Below are 18,688 nucleotides of genomic sequence, written 5' to 3'. Positions count from 1 at the left end.
TCGTAATACTTCCACGAAATCCGTCTACGAATACGGCTATAATTGGCCCATGGGAAAGAACGTTTGTAAACACGGTTGTCGCTTTCGCGTCCGCGGACCGAGATCAGCTGTTGCTGCAGCTTGTTTTGGTTTGGGAATCTCCGCAACCGAAGAATAGATACGATCGTTTCAAGCGTAATTCAAAGTAAAGAGTGTTTATTAATTCAAAACACTTTAACGAGCCATACACTGGTTGTGATGGTAATTACAGTTTACAAATTATGCGTTAGGCATATAACATGAGCACGTAACATTTATATAATGGTTATAAAAGCAATGTAAGTATGAATATGAGATACAATATACGATAATAAGGTAGAAAGATAAGCGCGATAAGCGTTGATAGAACAAAATATAAGTAACCGCAATAAGCGTTGATAGAACAAATAATAAATGAGCGCAATAAGCGTTGATAGAACAAATAATAAATGCGCGCAATAAGCGTTGATAGAACAAAATATAATATATAAAAGTAATGATGATAATTATATAAGAATGGATGATGGTGATATGCCAAAATGTGAAATGGTAATTATAAAGGTTTACGATATTTGATGAACTTGTATAAATTTCACTGTTTAAACAATACTTTCGTAGGTGCATCAGATCCTTGCGGATGATATATTCGAAAGAGAGCGTTTCCGCGAACCCCTCGTATTTATATGTTTGTTGCGGGGTACGCGCGGTAAAGTCCTTGACATATTTAAGAAATAAGGCGCAGTAGGACTTCCGGGGTTTTTACAATAGGTGCGTCTATTATTAGACGCATTTCTGTCACGTACACCAAATATTCTCCGCAGTTACATTTCCGGGGTTTTTATGGCTGGGGAATAATTTGCTCAACCCGTCGAATGGATTTTGGGATCATTAACGGGAAAGGGGTGATCGTGGTTTTGATTTGTAGGGTCTTAGAGTAGAGATGAGACGAGGTCTCGATTTAAGGAATTTTTGGGGCGAGGGATTTGTTTAGACTTAGTAAAGAGGGGGGAACTCGTGCCTCGTAGGGCGAATAAGCGAAGGGGTTTCGCACCGGTCATCTTGAGATGGGGACCGCTAAGGTACATCGTCAAGTGATTTGCGATTGGGGAAAAGGGGTTGGTCTTGAGTTTGAGGACCTTGGTGGAGTGATTTGGATTGTGAGAATGTGTTATTAGGGTAATATTGCGCGGAAAAAATGGTAGGACATCACATGGGCAAAGATAATATCTAGATAAACTCGAATAAAAGATACTTTACGTTTATTCGTTATTCGCAACTTCGAATAACACGATTTATCTTTATTCGAAACATCGCGGATAAATAAATTTATTCGAAGTGAATTTATTCGGCAGCGGAAGATAATTTTTTTATTCGCGGAACTTTCATTCGGACCGTCGAATAAGGTTTTCATCTTTATCCGTAGTTTATTCGACTTTTATTCGAAGCCTTCGCGCTGAAGATGAAAACCTTATTCAACGGTTCGAATAAAAGTTCCTCGAATAAAAAAATTATCTTCCGCTGCCGAATAAATTCACTTCGAATAAATTTATTTATCCGTGATGTTTCGAATAAAGTTAAATCGTGTTATTCGAAGCTGCGAATAATGAATAAACCTAAACCGTGTTATTCGACGATTCGAATAACGAATAAAGATGAAGTATCTTTTATTCGGCACGTTATTTAAATAATTGATTATCTAGATAATGCCCATCTTAGGTGTACACGATGTGGACTTTTCGCTATGCCCACGACTGAAACCGAGCGAGAACGGGCGCGAGCAGACGCGACGCGTTGATGTTTTTCTCGCTCCGTCTTTCGGACGCCGTGACACTCCGTCCTTTACGTTCGCGCCTGTCGCGCACGCAAAGCGTCCCATCTCGCTCCCCACTTCGGCCAGAAAGAAGCGAGAAACGAATACTCGGAATTAGGCCTCCGTTCACACTGACTGTTCAACACCGATCCGGATCAGCGATCCGCTAACGAGACAATACTGTAATAATATTATCTTCTCTCATTTGGTGTATTTCCTCTTCTTCTTTGACGGTCTTCCTACAATTTTCTTAGGTCGCTCGTACCGAAAGATGACATAGGCAGTGTGGATCTGTAACACATTATGAAGTTCATTAGGAAATACTTAATTGTAGTTTTGTAAACGTACAAAATTTTACTGTAGATGTATAAGCTGTTAAACTTTACCTGAAATATGGTACTTATCATTCCATTTGTCCTGACATTACTGTCCCATAAACCATGTTTGCAGTAATTTGGTAAAGAATCCGCCTGTAACAAATGATCGCAGACATTTCTGTAAGTTTTATATAAAAGTAAAACTTTGTTTCAATAATTCGTCGAACATCATGTATACCTGCGAGGCCCGTGTGAATCAACCTGGCGCATTTGATCGAGTCCGATTCCGTCTGTCTGCTCCTGTGAATTAGAGCTGTTACTTTTTTACCCGTCGGGTACTCGGCTACCCGAAACAACTTCAAGGAATTGAATGCTTTATTGTCTATGGTATTATTTGATATTAGCTAAAAATGATCGAACAATACCACATTCAATGGCTTGAAGTTGTTCCGGGTAGCCGGTTACCCGCCGGGTCAAAAAGTAACAGCTCCACTGTGAACTTAGAAATGTGTCTGAAAAAATTAAAGGGTGAATTAAATTTATTATTTTCTTCTTCACTTCTTTGGGGAAGTGACGGCGGCGTCGATCGACTCGCGTGATCATATGATCCGCGAGTAAAAGTGCCATCGCTGGCACTTGTCACCACTGACGATAGTCAGCGGTGCGACGCCGGATCGATCATATTTATTATTTTCTTCGTCACTTCTTTGGGGAAGTGACGGCGGCGTCGATCGACTCGCGTGATCATATGATCCGCGAGTAAAAGTGCCATCGCTGGCACTTGTCACCACTGACGGGGTCAGTGGTACCGCGCTTTACAACGCGGTGCGACGCCGGGCCGTTATAATAGTTTCATTATTTTTGGAGGGAGACCTTTTTCGCTTTTTCAAGCTTTTCGGTTTTTCTTTCGCTCTCTCTGCTAGAATAAATTGTGGCTCCCGAATAGTCATGCACCTATTGTGCCGACTATCTATTAATTCGGGTAGCATGCATTCTAAACAAAAAATTGAACAAGTTTTGGCTCCATTTCTCTTTTCCAAAACGCATCATCTCTCTCTACTTTTATAGATTTCAACCCTTTCGGGTTCCAAAGGCAAAATATACAGTACTTTCTGTCAGTAATGTGTAACTGGCCTTGTATTTGATAAAAATAGTGATGCGTTGTACTTATTGAAATACCTGCGTTACGCGTGAACATGCGCCGGACAGCGGGAACTTGTTCAATAGCTTCTTCAGGCGTAAAGTTCTCCGCTGATTTGGGGCATTTGATTTCCAAAATACCCTCTTGACCGATGATTCCATCCGGTGAAGCTCCTAAGAAGGCGATGCAGCTGTCGATGAAAAATCCACATTCCGCAATATCTGTATATTGCTTCTTCAATTCTTCGCGAGCAATATTCTCGCATTCTTTCCCGTATTCCACCGCGGGTGCACTAATTATCTTCGGATAAAGAATTGATTTTACTGTATTTGCGCAAAGCGTGTCAGGTCGGCGACGGCACACTTGTCCAAAATTGGATGCTGTCAACAATTTGGACCTGTACTGCAACCATTTGCGGTTCTTTGCTTGTCCGATTGTTTCATCTTCAACGGCATGTCTTTTCTCTTGCCAGTCACTGAGCATTTGCATATGCTTTTCCCGCTGCAGTTCATACATTTCGGATGGCATGTCTGGCTTCTGTGCATTTTGTCCATAATCACAATCTTTCTGCGAGGGCAAATGCTTGCGTACATATCGCGCAGCCTTCGTTTCCTTCTGTTTTGCAGCTTTCTTTTCCTTTTCTTTCTTTTTCTTTTCTTCCATTTGGTGCACAACCTCGGGTGTTTTCTTCTTCATAACCGCATCCAATCGCGAGTGCACTTGGTTACTATTGTACTCCACGACAGCAGCAGCACATCTCCCTGTATAAGATCCTCTTTCGGCGAAATTTAATCTTTTTCCGCCAGTGTACTTGGCAATTAGTCCGTTCAAACTTTCCACAGCGTTATTAGTAGTATTATAGAGTAAGCTCTCCGCATGAGCTAATAGTGGACCAAGTATTTCTTTCACGTCCTGGTACACTCCAATTTTCATCAAGTCTGGAACGATGCTTTTCTCATTCTCTTTATTCTTTCCATCGCAGAAATATTCTAGTCTTGCACACTCTGCGTGTTCACCAAACACGTGGCTTGGAACATTCTGTATGTCGCCATACAAATTCTTCGTTCTCTCGTCGATTGATACATTCTGATTGTATCTAAACTTTGCGGCTTTCACGATGTCCGTGCGCATCCGGCGAATGCTACTTTCCACAGTTTGTCTCAATGGTCCAGATGTGGTCTTTTTTACAATCGCTTTCATTTTTGTGCAAAAGTTTCGCAACAAATGATTCGTGCATTCAATCTTTTTTACACGAATCTGTCTCTTATATGGGTCCGCATCAATAATCTTCTTATACACGCTACTGTCCCCATCAGCAATCAGTGTAGAATAAACGAGCCCACGTTTTTCTACGCTAGTGTTGAATCCTTCTACTATAGCATCGCTTTCCATAGCAGTCGATGCTCGAGATGTTTTCCAGTTTTTGAAACATGTGTGCTTTCGGGGTTCTTTCTCGTTTTTCGCAGCAATCCGACAAATTCTGCAAACTTTGTTCCGAACGCCGTAAAATAATACTTTTTTCGTGTGATAGCCAACTATCACGCCGACTCCAGACGCAGAATCGTAACATCCACTGCGGTAGGATCTCTTCATCCAGCTTCCGTCGGCCACAACGGGGATGTGAGGGGTCCCTGACCCGGGAAGAACGTCGCCTCTCTCAATCGCCAAACGTTTTTCTTCTTCAGCCGCTGCTAACATCTCTTCTTCTGCAGCGGCAATTGCGGACTTGACGAATTCATCTTGATTCTTCACGAATTCTTTCTTCGACATGCAACGTATGTTCACTTCTGTTATAGCACTTAGTTTATGCAATGCAGGACCATGAGAATAATCGTCCCGAAGCTCTTTATTGAGCACTAAGCGGTGACAAAATTGTAACTGGTGCTTCAACGCTAAACTGTAAGAAGGATTTTTTCGACTTGTTATTACTTTACTCGTCTCTTTGATTTGCTTGTGCTTCGCCTCAAAACGCATGCTTGACATATGTTTTATAGGACCGAACAAACGCATGATTCTAGGATAATGCAAAAGGTTATGATGTTTAAATTTATGAGTACATTTGAATATTTTTTTACGTAATGTAAGGTATTGCATATATAAATTTTGAAACGTATCAATTATATCTTCATTTATACTGTCTAACATTATTATACAAACAATTTTGCGAAGAATTAAATATAATTTCCAAACTTTATTGTTATTGCTTACAAGATCGCCAATAAATAAATTAAAATGTTTAACTAAACAAAGCATTTCTGAAGCTGTTAATATTATATTTTCGGTTTTTATGCATTCTAATGATAATGGCGGTGGTATATTTGTATCGGTTGAAACATAACTAAAACAACTCATCCTTTGATTTAAAACATCTATATCAAACAAATTTTCTTCATTTATAAGCATATTCAAAATTTTTCCCATATCATATCTACATATCCCCTGTAATACATCATGCATTGGATCACACGAAAAGTTTTGGACAACGTGAAAATTAGGTATAATATTAAAAACACATTCTTCTTGAACTCCAAAAGTTTTTTCAACCATATGCTGAGAATAATTTTCTTTAGTTCTTAAAATGTTTACTTGTTCATTGATTTGTTTTTTTAATTCAACGTTTGGCATCGTACAAATCCTGCAAGGGTAAGAAGCGTTAAAACTTCTTGTATAACCCCAAATTGTATTTAATCCTAAATTGTCACCAATAATATTAGTAAGAATAAAAAAAATCTTTTTTTCATTTCCATCAATATTGATAACAATTCCAGTATTCTGCAAATCAATAATTTCTTTTATAATACATGTAAACATTTTTGAGTTTCCAAAAGTTTTATGATCTTTATAATTATGTAACTGAAATAAAAATATGTTTTCTAATTTACTACAATATTCTTTAGGTAAAATTGGAATGGTGCAGTATACTGCGCCAATTTTGTTGATTGATTTGTGCGATCCAAGAGGATTATTTATTTCAAGGTCATCAAAATAAATAACTAAAGGAAAAGTTATTCTATTTTGATTAAATGATATTGATTTCCAAAAATCACCTTGTATAACCGTTTCGATAAGTCCACTGTTTCTACATTTCTCAATATATGTTGAAATTACAAAAAAAAACTTGTGGAAGTTCCAGGAATTGTTTCAATACTAATTTCATGGGTACAATACTTAATGTACACTGACGAATTGAAAAACATCTCTTTCCTTTTGCTTTACCATATTTCAAAAACGAGTTAATCACAACCTTTTTGGGAGGGAAAAAACAGTTAATTTCTTTCAAATATTTAAAAGTCAAATGTTCAGTTCGGAATACTTTGAAACCATTTTTAATTATATCAAGCATAATGTGTAACTCATTCATATTCTGGAATGCCTGTTTTAAATCATCGAAACAATTATTAATGTATAATGAGCACATGTTTACAATAATTTTATGCACCAATTTTCTATTCAAAGTGCCGAAGGCATACAAATGTGTAACAAAGCACAAAGCAGAATGTACAACTTTATTTTTAAAAGTATTAATGCAGAATTTTTTACCATCAAAAGTTTGCGACAATGAAGTAATAGAATCATTGGAAGGTATTAACTGTAATTCTACAGTATCATTGTGTAGAATTTGTAGATTTCTGGACAGTCTTGCTGTTTTACAAGACACTTTTTCTATTTGAGACCTTTCACCAATATGCTTGTTCTTTATATGCTTGATTAACGAATGAACATTAGCAAATTTATCAAAACAATCTTTGAAGTTGCACTGTGTACTTCATAATAAATTTGTGTTTTATGTTTTACATTAACGTGAATTACTAAAGACTCTATGGATAAGAATGAACAATTGGCACAAAAAAAACAAGATAACATTTCGATGTGAATATAGAAAAATGTGATAATTGTAGTTATTGAATAATAATTACAGAAATAACTTAAATATGGAGTCTATAATATATTTCGCAAATAGTACGGTAACCTATACAGTTATTGATCCCCTAACAATGATTGACCCCCTTCTTAAAAAAGTTATAACAGTTTTAAGAAATACATACTTCTTTTAAATGATACAGAATATATACAATATACATACAGGATATGTACAGTAAATATACTGCACTATGTAAAAAAAGCAATATTTCTTAATATTTATTACTTTCTTAGGAAAGGAGTCAATCATTATTTGGAGGTCAATAACTATATACGTTTATTTGCCCTACATAGTTATCTGAGATATAATAGCAAATGAATACAATTATCATTTAATGAGATCAACAATAAAATCTTATAAATTTAAAATGATTACAAAAGAAACAATGTTTTTTCTTTGGTTTTGCTTACCTTCAAGCAAGAAACAATTATAATAGGGAGAAGACATAAAAGTAACTTATACAAATCCTTATACTACTAGAGTTGAATTCATTTGTCTACGCCGCTCAAAGTCACCCTTTTCCCCTGTTTTTACTTTTGAGTAAACGTCCCTTACTCTGTCGACCGGCACTGTGTGACCTACTATGGTCAAAAATAAAAAAAACTGAAATGTATTTTAAAAATGTTGTCTACTTAAAAATACAACAGAAAAAGTGCGACCTTGAGTGGCTTTGCCAAATGACTCCAGCTATAAGTAACAAAATTAAAAAGACTTATCGTCGTCCAAGTATAAAGTTCAGCACTCTGTAGATTCAATATACCCTAATGTCTGTTGCGTTTCTGCATCATCGATCCCAGTTTGTTCACTTGAGACTTGTGTTCTCTTTGCAGTATTTTTCTCCTTTAGTTTATGCAAAACATGCTGAATGGATACTATATCTTTATCAAAAGGTGTGTCAAACTGATAAATCCCTTTCTGTATTAATAGCCATATATGTTCACTAGCAAAGGGATATACCAATTGAAAAACGTGGAAGATTTTGAAGCAAATATCTATGCCTTGTATAGCCTCTGAGACTTTGTAAAGCACTTCATCCATGCAAATATAAATATCTTCAATATTTTCAATAGAGCCTACAATCAGGATGTAAGGTTGTATTGTGAGTTTTGAAGTGCTTGCCCTTTCCTGCACTTCCTTCTGAATTCTGGTAACATCACCAGGAATCTGAAAATAGTTAAACAAGATACATAGATACTCTGAACGAACAAAATTAAAAAATTTAAAAATTAAAAATTATTTCGAATAAGAAGTCGTTAGTAACTTGAAACTAACACAATCAAATATACAAAAATTAATATAATCAAGAGCTTTAAATACATTATAATTTTATAAAAAAAAATAAAAGAAGTAAAACGTTTACAATTAAAATTATACTAACTGTGGCGAATTTTATAATACTATCTTTGGATACACCAATAGAAGGTTTAAAAGCTTTCTTATTTAACTTCTTCATCTGTTTAGGTGGATACAAATGAGCTATCAGCAACAAACTGATCACAACTTTAGTATCTGTACTATATAACTTGTATTTAAATATATATATATCTGACATTTGTATAATTGATGTATAGTAATAGAATTTTAAATATTCACCATCCTTAAGCTCTCTTGAACACATTTGTTCCATATACATATTGGCAGTTTCATCCTTTGATGAAATATTTGAATATTCTTTTAAACTTTCAAAAAATTCAAACCAAGCTTTTTTATCTAAATTAATATTGGATAGATTTAACTCTTGATAATCTATATCAATCAATATTCGAATCCTTGAGGATGATCGTACAATTTCCAATCACCAAGGATTCTTGCTAAATTTGAATCTTTTATTTTTTGCACTTCTTGCATTCGAAGTTTTGAAGTGACAGTCCAGTGCTCTCGAACAAGTTTCCATGGAGCTCGGTTAGCTAACAGCCATTTATTACTCTCTTTTGTAACTTCATCGCATAAACTTTCTGTAAAATTTGTAAGAAATTTGTACTTGTTAAAATTTGTAAAATGTGCAAAGGATATTTCTTTTTATTTTCATTAAGATGTACGAGGACAGGGAGGAGAGGAACATTCAGATGAAAATTAACTACCAGTAATTTCTGAATGTCAAAAAAACTATAACAATATATATTATCAAAATTTTTATCTACTAAATTACTGATAGTAAATTTTTACTGAAATGTCCTCCACCTTCCTCGAAACCCAAATGGAAATATATACTCATTGTACACATAATTATTGGCTCACCCGCCTGAAAACTTGCATCTTTCCTGGCTTCTGCAACCAATTTAGTCTGAAGTTTTTTATTCTGAAATTTTTTATTTCTGTAACAGCTAACCAATTTCCCGCGAGCTGGTATAGACTGATTTGTAGGTGAATTTCTTTTTAAAACGGGCGGTATATAGTAAGTTGTCAACACTTCAGTTGGAAATAATTCAATAATTGTTTTAGCAATTAATTCTGCTAATCTATTGTCCATTCTATTAAAAAAATGCAAATACAAATGTAGATATCTTAGTGATTATAAAATTATTTTAAAATATCGCAAAACGAAAGAGTTCTATAGAAAAGAGTTCTATACAGTCTTACATAAATATGCATAGATAGACCCTTTATATGAAATGTATTACAAAATAATTAAGTTACTAAATATGCTACCTTATAGATCTGTCTTCCATAGAAGTAACTATGATATCGCATAATTTACTTCGTTGCTTGTCATTGAATACAGTTGTTTGGTTGTTTGTATGATGTGATAATCCTTCTGCCCGTCTCAGAATTATGTAAAAGACCTTTTAATTGTTCAAGCGTTATCATAGAGGAATTATTTTTATACTGAGGAACAACATTCAATATTGCTGATGAATTTTCATTGTTTACTTTTTGACAATTAATTTCTTTTTCAGGAAACTCAAGATTGTTGCAATATTTCTATAACCCAAATTATTGAAAGTTCATTTTATAGTAATAGTCACTTATTATTTTGTGTAATCATAACGTACATTTTTAAAATGTTTACACCAGTAATCCATGAAGATTGCCCGATCTCCAATGATTGGAATCAAACTCGATATAAAATTTTCATTGAGTTTTTTTATCACGTGAATCGTTATCTTATTTTCTGAAATAGATCAAATAAAACTGTAAAATGATTGTACAGTTTTTTAAAATTACGGGGAATAAAAACCATTATCAATTTACATATCATGTAATTTTAACAAAACTTTGATTATATTAATTTTCTTTTTATTCACACATTCCGTGCCACGTGGTCGCATACGCCCCACGTTGAACTTTCCACTCATGCCGTGTGGTCTTATATCCCCCACGATATAATAAATGCGTTATACACGTTACGCAGATGTTTGCACATATTTGTAAAAGAAATCTTATTCAAAGATTCTCGTTTCGTAGCAAAAATATATAAATGGCTTGAATGGAAAATGTAGCGTGGGGCGTATGCGACCCACATGGCGTGGAACGTGTTAACATTTTTGTCTAATATTCTTTTCGCTAACAATAAATATAAAAAGTAACTTACCTGCAAAGGATTCCATCAAATGTTCCAGTTCGAGGGAAAAGAAAATCTTCTTCACCTCATCATCAGCCATAATTTCAAACTGTTTTAAACAATTTCCGAATCACACGAGTCGCGTGCGGCGTGATATTTTGAAACAAATGAACGTACTACAGATATTACTACGCGTTGAAGTCAGACGAAGTGTTTCCACCCACTGGGCTGACGACTGCGGCATATTGGAACGGCCAGCTTTACTGCGTTACATTTTTCGACTGCCTTTGTCCACAATCCAGATCAATCCAGATCAATCCAGACGCTTCGTCTGACTTCGACGCGTAGTAATGTCTATAGTACGTCCATTTGTTTCAAAATGTTGCCACTGGCTTCAGTAGCGTAGCGTACCGTTCAAACAGCGCTTGCAAGTCAAACTTCCGGTGGACTTCCGGTTTCATGATTTCACCAGTTTCATATCACCTCACGTCGTTATTTATTAATATAAGTAAATAATAATGCGAGATGACATACATGAACGTGGTCAAATTGTTGAGACCAATAATACACCAAGTATTTTTCCCTTACATCATGTTTTTAGCTTTGACATAAAAGATTTATAAAATTAATTCCATTTAAACTAAATATTCTTATATGTATTTTGAATAAATATATTTATACTTTTAATAGATGAAATTGCAAATACGAGTGTTTCTTTTTTCATTTACCGACGACATACTAAGAGTACGTCTGAAGGAAAATATTTTACTTACGTATATTTAACGAGGGAAAAAAACATGTTTTATTATTAAATTGTAGTTCGCCTCTTATACTTTATAATTCTTATATATCGTTTATATACCACTAAATAATAAATGAAGAAAAAACAGAAATGCGTTTGGAAAAAGTGGACTTTCCTGTGGAACTTTCCTTCGGGAGTCTAGAGAATTTCAAGACGACTTTCAAGACGTGAAGTCGGGACACTCTAAACCGCCAAAGATTGTTATGTTCGAAGTAATTTTCTTTTGCTATGTAGTAAAAAATATTTTTTTATTTTGTATAATTATTAGTTCATTTGGAATCACACATTTTCTTAAACCGAATACATATTTCTTAAACAAGTAATATAAAAACAATAAATTTGTTTAATTGAGGTTCGTAACTATTATCTCAGTTTAAATGACTGATTTGTTTATTTTAAAAACATGGTTCTCTTTATGACATAAGACAATATGTGGTAATGTTAAACAATGCCTACTTCGATGCAAATAATACATTTTATTCAATCAAACACATATTTCTTTAAAAAATAGCATAAGGGCAAGGAATTCATTTAACAAATTGAAAGAAATATTTTTCATTCAAAATGTATTATTTATTTGCATTAAAAAAATATTTCTCTACAAAAACTAAAAAATATATTTTTTAATTCAAATGTATGGTTCCTTGATTTTTAGCATACGATTTTCTACATCAAGAAAATAATTTTTAGTTTTGTTGCATAACTATAAGTACATTAATTTTTCGACTTCAGTAAATATTCTCTAATTCTTAGAAATAGTTTCACTCTTAGAAGTACATATTTCTTTATTTCAAAATATTCATTTTTACTGATTGCTTTTCCTGAGTCAAATAACTATTTTTTACATTGCCGAAACTTGCAATTGTAACCGAAATAAATATTTATTTACATTAGATTACTAATATTAAGAACATGCGTTTTCTTAATATAAGTAAATGATTTATCATAAACCAAAACATACTGCTTATTTTAAGCAAATGTTTACGTAACTTCAGTAAAGTTCTTCTAAATAAATGCAGTACTCAAATTTAAGTAAATATATCTGTACTCTAAAAATAATTGACTTACATTAAAAAGTATGGTTTCTTCGTTCAAATAAGTTGATTCAAAAAAATTGGTTTGCTTGAATTAAGCACATTTTTTTCTCAGTGTACTGTAACGTCCTACGATTTTTCGCTACTACTTGTACCCTCGCATTCTCCCTCCTCCTCTCTTAAGTCACTTGTCGACTCCTCATTCCAGTCTATGATTCCTCTCCCTAGAACAGGGACTTTCTTTAGTACTGTCCTGTCTCTTCGGCCTTTATAGGTGTCGGGAGTCACATGGATTAAGAGAGGTTCAAAAGAACTCGAGGGTCCTGCTATAGGAGTGTTGGCGTCATCTGTGTCTTATCTGTCGCTTTTTTGTTGTTCTTCAGGTGTGACTCGTCTTGGCGTTTTGCACAACTCCAGTTGAGCTTCTGACTCCTCGTCATGAGATGATGCGTTGCTGCAGTCTTCTTCACTTATTGACTGGTTGCGGGAGCTATGTGTGCTTGAGTAACTCTCGGGGTGTTTCCCTTCATCTTCAAGGAGGGGTTCTGTGTTTTGTGGTTTTGTTGCTGTAGAAACAGTACTACGGGGTATTCGGGTCTGGAGGAGGTATTTGACGGCATTATAGAAGTCGTTGTTGATCTCAGTAGACAGGATCTTCCAGTAGAGAGATTCTGCACTACCACCAACATCGAAATCTAAATCAGGCATTGTTGTAAGGTACAAGACTTGTTCTCCCAGTCCCAGAGAACTAATCTTTTCTATCCCCCAATCTAATGGGGCTTTCGAGATCAATTGTTCTCGACCGGTCACAAGGTAAAGGAGCTTCCTTGTTGCCAAAAGAAATTTTGACGACATTGTGGGTGTTGATTTATTCCATAGTGCTATTCGTTGTTTACCGAGGCTGTCAATATTAGACTCCCTGGTAAAATGCTGAATTTGCGAATCTGTCCATCTGTGATGCTTGCTTCTCGAAGAAGCTAAGTAGATGGTTCGGTCCAATAATCCCACCGCTGTCACCAAAAATATGTCACGTCCCGGATGAGCTCTTTTGGGAACGATGACATTAGGAAAGGAGAAAGACAGGCGCGAATCTAAAATCCAGCACACTGAGGATTTTGAAGGAGAGGAACGTCAGGCGCGAATCTTGAATCCAGCACACTGAGGATTTTGAAAGGAATTCAGGCGCGAATCTATAATCCAGCACACTAATCGTTTTACAGGGAGGAACGCCAGGCGCGAATCTATAATCCAGCACACTAGTCGACCAGGGAAGTTTAAAGGCTAGAGCGTATTTGGGGAACACCCGTTAGCACTTTGTTTTGGTTTACGTAATATCAGATTTACCGTTGCATAGGCACAAAAAGTTTCCTCGTAATATTTCTTGAGAAATTCGTCTATACGTGCAGCTATGCAAGGGAATGTTAGTAAACACTGTCACTGTTCTCTAGTTCGCGATCCGCGATCAGCTGTTTCGCCGACTCGTTGGTTTGTATCTTAGTACGTTCGTAACTAATGGTTGAACACAAATAACTTGAAGCAAGATTTTAAACAAAGCGATTTATTAACTTCGTTAATCGGTTATTATAATCGTGCGAGGGGGCTTTTAGCATTGGCACAATATTTGTAATATGGTTATAACATTTAATATATATATATATGGACATGAGATACAATATAAGTCGTTTAATAATGATCGTTAATAATAATAATATGATAAGATTGCGATAAGCAGTTATAAACAAAATAATAGAATAGTAAGATTGCGATAAGCAGTTATAAATGAAATAATAGAATTGTAAGATTGCGAAAAGCAGTTATAAACGAAATAATTGAATAGTAAGATTGCGATAAGCAGTTATAAACGAAATAATTGAATAGTATGGTATGGTGGTGATATGCACAATAATATTAAGTAATATAAATGGCTTACGGTGATCGTCGAACACTGAGTTTAATATTAACACTTTAAAGATATACTTTTCAAGTAAGCCTTCTACCGAAGAGGTTTCTGTCGAAGAAAGAGGACTCGGCCTGTCAGGACCTCATATTTATGTACTTTCACAGGAGTATTGTGGGGTACGCGCGGTAAAGACCTTGACACATTTCGGTTTAAGACGCAGTAGGACTTCCGGGGTTTTTACAAACGGTACGTCTATTAATAGACGTATTTATGTCACGTACGCCAAATATACGTCGCAATTAGGTTTCTGGGGTTTTTATGACTGCGAAAAGAGATACTCAACTCATCGAATGGATTTCGGGTGAATGGATTCGGGAAAGGGGTTATTAGAGTGGCTTGGACTTCATGAGTCGTAAAGAGGGGGTTGAGACTTGGTCTCGATTTAAGAGGGATTTGTAATGAGGGACTTGTTTGAATTTGTTTTTGGAGGGAATGATTCGTGCCTTGTAAGACGAATAGGCGAAGAGGGTTTTGAAACGATCATCTCGTGATGGGGACCGCTAAGGTACATCAGCGAGGTGGAGGTTTGTATTGATCATCCTGTGTTGTTGACCGCTAAGGTGCAACATCAAGGTGATCGGTGATTGAGGAGATGGGGTAGGAGTTGAGTTTGATAGACTTTAGTGGAGTGATTTTGAGGTTTACTAGTGGAATTTGGAATAGGAAACGCGCGAAAAATCGTAGGACGTTACAGTACCACCGCTCGACCTTCGTTGCCGAGATATTTGCCAGAAACTATCGGTATTATTATTATATTATTTTATTACACGGGACAGAAAATCCCATTGTTACAGAAGAACTATATGAACAAAGGGCTTACAGTTACTAGCGCTTACTAAACTAAGTTAACACTAAGGTTTTCAACAGACTATATAACCATGGTCGGATTATACCGATAGTTTCTGGCAAATATCTCGGCAACGAAGGTCCAGCGGCGGTAACATGTATAGGAAAAAGTTGTTCAGAATCATGTCCCCGGCAACATATCCAAAAATAATTGAAATCGATGAGGAAACACCAGTTCTGCATAATTACCTTTTTTTTTCATTCGAAAGTTTTATTCGAATAAATGCAACGAATGAAGGATATTCTTCCGAATGGCACCAGTGACCGATCGAGATGAGGTTTGGGTGTGGGGTGGGGAGGGGGTGTGAACCCTAAATCTAAAATTGTAGCTTCGGGTATTTTTTAATATTTCGTTTCCGAAATATTAATAAAAAATTGTTAATTTATTTTGCAAATTTATTTACGTTGGTGGGGGCCTCCCTACCCGTGAGCCCTTCTGCCCCCCCCCCGCCATTTTCCACTTTTGAAATTTTGTAATACCCCTCGTAATACTCAGCAAGTTTCGTCTCGATTGGCCACCGGTTGGAGCTAGACCAGTGCGTGGGGCGCGGAAAGCATGACAGCGAACCGATGTGACTTTGGAAATACTCTAGTACTACTGTACTGTACTGGGAATAAAAACTGATGCAGTTACAAGCATCGCGCGATGAGGTCAATATCGTACATTGTATCGTCGACTGTGAAACGAAGAAGATGGTTGTGTTAGTAACGTCTGTATACATAGGTAGATTTCAATGTATTATGCCGAAATTTTTTTATTAATATCTCAGAAACTAAGAAATATCCGCAGCTGAAATTTTATATTAGAGGGTCTCTCCACCTCCCGCCCAACCCCTCAAAATTTCAGTTCATTCCGTTGGTTGGGTCATACCGTAGTATATCCGCGGATTCTCTCACTCTGGAATAAAGAATTCTAAGAAATTGTGAAGATAGTCGCCGGGCTCCTAAATAACCAGGGATCGGGGGGGTCGAGGTGCCACTGATGGAGGGAAACACCTACAGGAGCGGTGGTTGTGTTGCGTAAACTGCGCACGCATCAGTCACGCACACGTAACCAAGGCTCCTGTAGGTGTTTCCCCCTCCACAAATAAGTCTGCCCAAGGACTTGTTGCGTGGCAAGCAACAGTTGGCTCACGAACTCTAGAGCGATAGAGACGATGGAGAATTCACAAAATGTAAGTATTATATTGTATACTATTATACAGAGTGACTCTCTGGCTAGAGTATTCAAACGCGATGCCGCCAATAAGCCGCGCCTCGCTGAGTTTCGTGGACGTCGAAGCTCGCGACGAGATTCATTACGGTGTATTAAAAAATTCTTTATTCTTCATTGCATCGATATTGCAATGATACCAATGCATTCCTGGCATTCTCCCGATTAAAATCATGTCCTGTAATTCGGACTATTTTTAACGAAGTTAGCGTGGTACCATTTTCACCGGCACGACATCGATTGACGCCATTTTCGCAAAGATCTGTTGAGAAATGCAGAACGTGGAATTCGTCACTTCCACGTAACTCAGCGAGGCACGGTTTATTGGTGGCATTGGAGATCGAGAGCTGGCTATATAGGGGTCAACGTGACTCGATGCAGTCACAGTTCTTATTGTTGGATTAGTGTTGCCGAATGCGAAATCCCCATCTGCCGAGTCAGTCCGGAGAACTAACGCGGGGGTGGGCGGTCAAACAGGTAAAATTTGCAGCATAATAACGTCATTCTTGCTGTTCTGAAATTTCATATACTTATTGTTTACGCATTTAATGAACGATATGCAAAATGGCAGACCACCAAGTGCGCCCTAAAGGCGGTTGCCGTTCCAATATGCGGCCGACGGCGGTCCCACTAGGGCAAAGGAGAAACAAATGTATATTTCTCCCTTGCACTAGCGCGCAAGCCACGTATCGCGCTTTTCATCGACGCCTGTGTTAGCAATATTGAAGCACCACCGTGTAAAAGGGGCTGCAAGGTTGAGCTTACGCAGATGCGGCCAGCGTGACGCCTACAGCGACGATGGGCCCGACCAGTGCGACGCCATAAACATCATAAATTGGCATCGGGGTCCTTAGGAGTTTTCCCAAAAGGACAAGAGGGGACTTTCCACGGGACGGAAAGTCAGTCGATTACAGACCGGGACTCGAGAAAAACCTTCTCGGCTCTACCGACTTTTAACAACGGAATAAATAAAACTATAACGAATAATTTAGAAAGCGAGTTAATACCCTCAACTTTAGGATCTTCTTACATCTGCCAACGTCTTATCCTCCACTTGGTGGTCTGTCATTTTGCATATCGTTCATTATGCGTAAACAATAAGTATATGAAATTTCAGAAAAGCAAGAATGCCGTTCATTATGCTGCAAATTTTACCTGTTTGACCGTCCACCCCCGCGTTAATTCTCCGGACTGACTCGGCAGACGGGGCTTTCGCATTCGGCAACACTAATCCAACAATAAGAACTATGACTGCATCGAGTTACGTTGACCCCTATGTATCCAGCTCTTAGACTATTGTCTTTGAGGACTCTAGCGAGAGAATCACGCTGTACCATCTTACTATTTGCCAAAAATAATACATTCAACATTTCATTTCCAGATGAAAGATACGGTCCCGACCCCGTCGGGGGGAAGTGGAGGGGGGGGGGGAGGAGAATCGCGGACGGGAAAGAGAGAAGGAGGAGAAGAAGGAGGAGAAGAATAAGAATAGGGAGGAAAAATTGGAGAAAGCTCTAGCAAAAGTAAGTTATGTTGAAATTATGTGTGTGTACAGTATTATCTCCGTAAGTGTTCGCTGGTCGGGCCGGCGTTGAGCTCCTGTCGTGAACAGATCTCTAATTCCGAGTGTTCGTTTCTCGCTTCTTCCTGGCCGAAGGGGGGAGCGAGATGGAACGCTTTGCCTGCGCGACGGCCGCGAACGCAAAAGACGGAGTGTCAGGCGTCCGAAAGACGGAGCGAGATAAAACATCATCCCGTCGTCTATCTCGTACCGTCCTCGCTCGCTTTCAGTGGCTCTCGCTCGCTCTCGTTCCATCTCGCTCTCGCCTTCGCCGGGCAAGAGTGACACAGAAGTGGTGGAGATACATAGCAACAAACCCGTATCGTGTGCACCAAACCGAACACATACGGAGACAATACTGTATTATTATTGAAAGTGGTATAAGTCGATCTGTAGCTAAAAAATCGTTTATTTTCTTTAACATTTTTATTGATTATTATTCCATAATAAAATTACACAAGTTTATAGTTTTAAAAACATTACCCGATTTGATTTACGGATGCGAATATTTTGTTGATTCAAAAGCATACCCTTAAATATCCCAATGTATGAATAAATGGAC

At 37.1% G+C, this 18,688-nt stretch overlaps 3 protein-coding genes and 1 long non-coding RNA gene across 7 annotated transcripts in view; 2 read left to right on the top strand and 2 right to left on the bottom strand.

The window, feature by feature from the left end:
* The window catches only part of LOC143367066 (uncharacterized), a 391,763-nt gene that overhangs the window by 294,944 nt on the left and 78,131 nt on the right, over positions 1-18,688 (top strand). The gene's annotated exons all lie outside the window — the stretch shown is intronic.
* Positions 1-18,688, top strand: part of LOC143367001 (fatty-acid amide hydrolase 2) — a 174,392-nt gene that overhangs the window by 106,181 nt on the left and 49,523 nt on the right. The gene's annotated exons all lie outside the window — the stretch shown is intronic.
* Positions 179-6,230, bottom strand: LOC143366977 (uncharacterized). 2 transcript variants are annotated; one of them, XM_076808512.1, is made up of 5 exons: positions 3,325-6,230; positions 2,571-2,657; positions 2,384-2,445; positions 2,215-2,298; positions 179-2,119 (listed from the first exon to the last, which is right to left on the bottom strand). In XM_076808512.1, the coding sequence occupies exons 1-3, from the start codon at positions 6,095-6,097 to the stop codon at positions 2,402-2,404; spliced, it is 2,904 nt and encodes a 967-aa protein (XP_076664627.1). In that variant the 5' UTR covers positions 6,098-6,230; the 3' UTR covers positions 179-2,119; positions 2,215-2,298; positions 2,384-2,401. The 2 variants fall into 2 exon arrangements, with proteins under 2 accessions (XP_076664627.1, XP_076664626.1); XM_076808511.1 differs by having other exon boundaries at positions 2,384-6,230.
* LOC143367213 (uncharacterized) lies at positions 7,524-10,963 on the bottom strand. The gene is made up of 8 exons (XM_076808838.1): positions 10,741-10,963; positions 10,202-10,320; positions 9,858-10,130; positions 9,447-9,679; positions 8,976-9,163; positions 8,802-8,943; positions 8,587-8,717; positions 7,524-8,372 (listed from the first exon to the last, which is right to left on the bottom strand). The coding sequence occupies exons 3-8, from the start codon at positions 9,875-9,877 to the stop codon at positions 7,944-7,946; spliced, it is 1,143 nt and encodes a 380-aa protein (XP_076664953.1). The 5' UTR covers positions 9,878-10,130; positions 10,202-10,320; positions 10,741-10,963; the 3' UTR covers positions 7,524-7,943.

Source organism: Andrena cerasifolii, chromosome 3, assembly GCF_050908995.1.
Source record: "Andrena cerasifolii isolate SP2316 chromosome 3, iyAndCera1_principal, whole genome shotgun sequence".
Taxonomy (NCBI): Eukaryota; Metazoa; Arthropoda; class Insecta; order Hymenoptera; family Andrenidae; genus Andrena; species Andrena cerasifolii.
The sequence above is the reverse complement of the archived record's forward strand: the minus strand, read 5'-3'. Positions and strand labels throughout refer to the sequence as shown.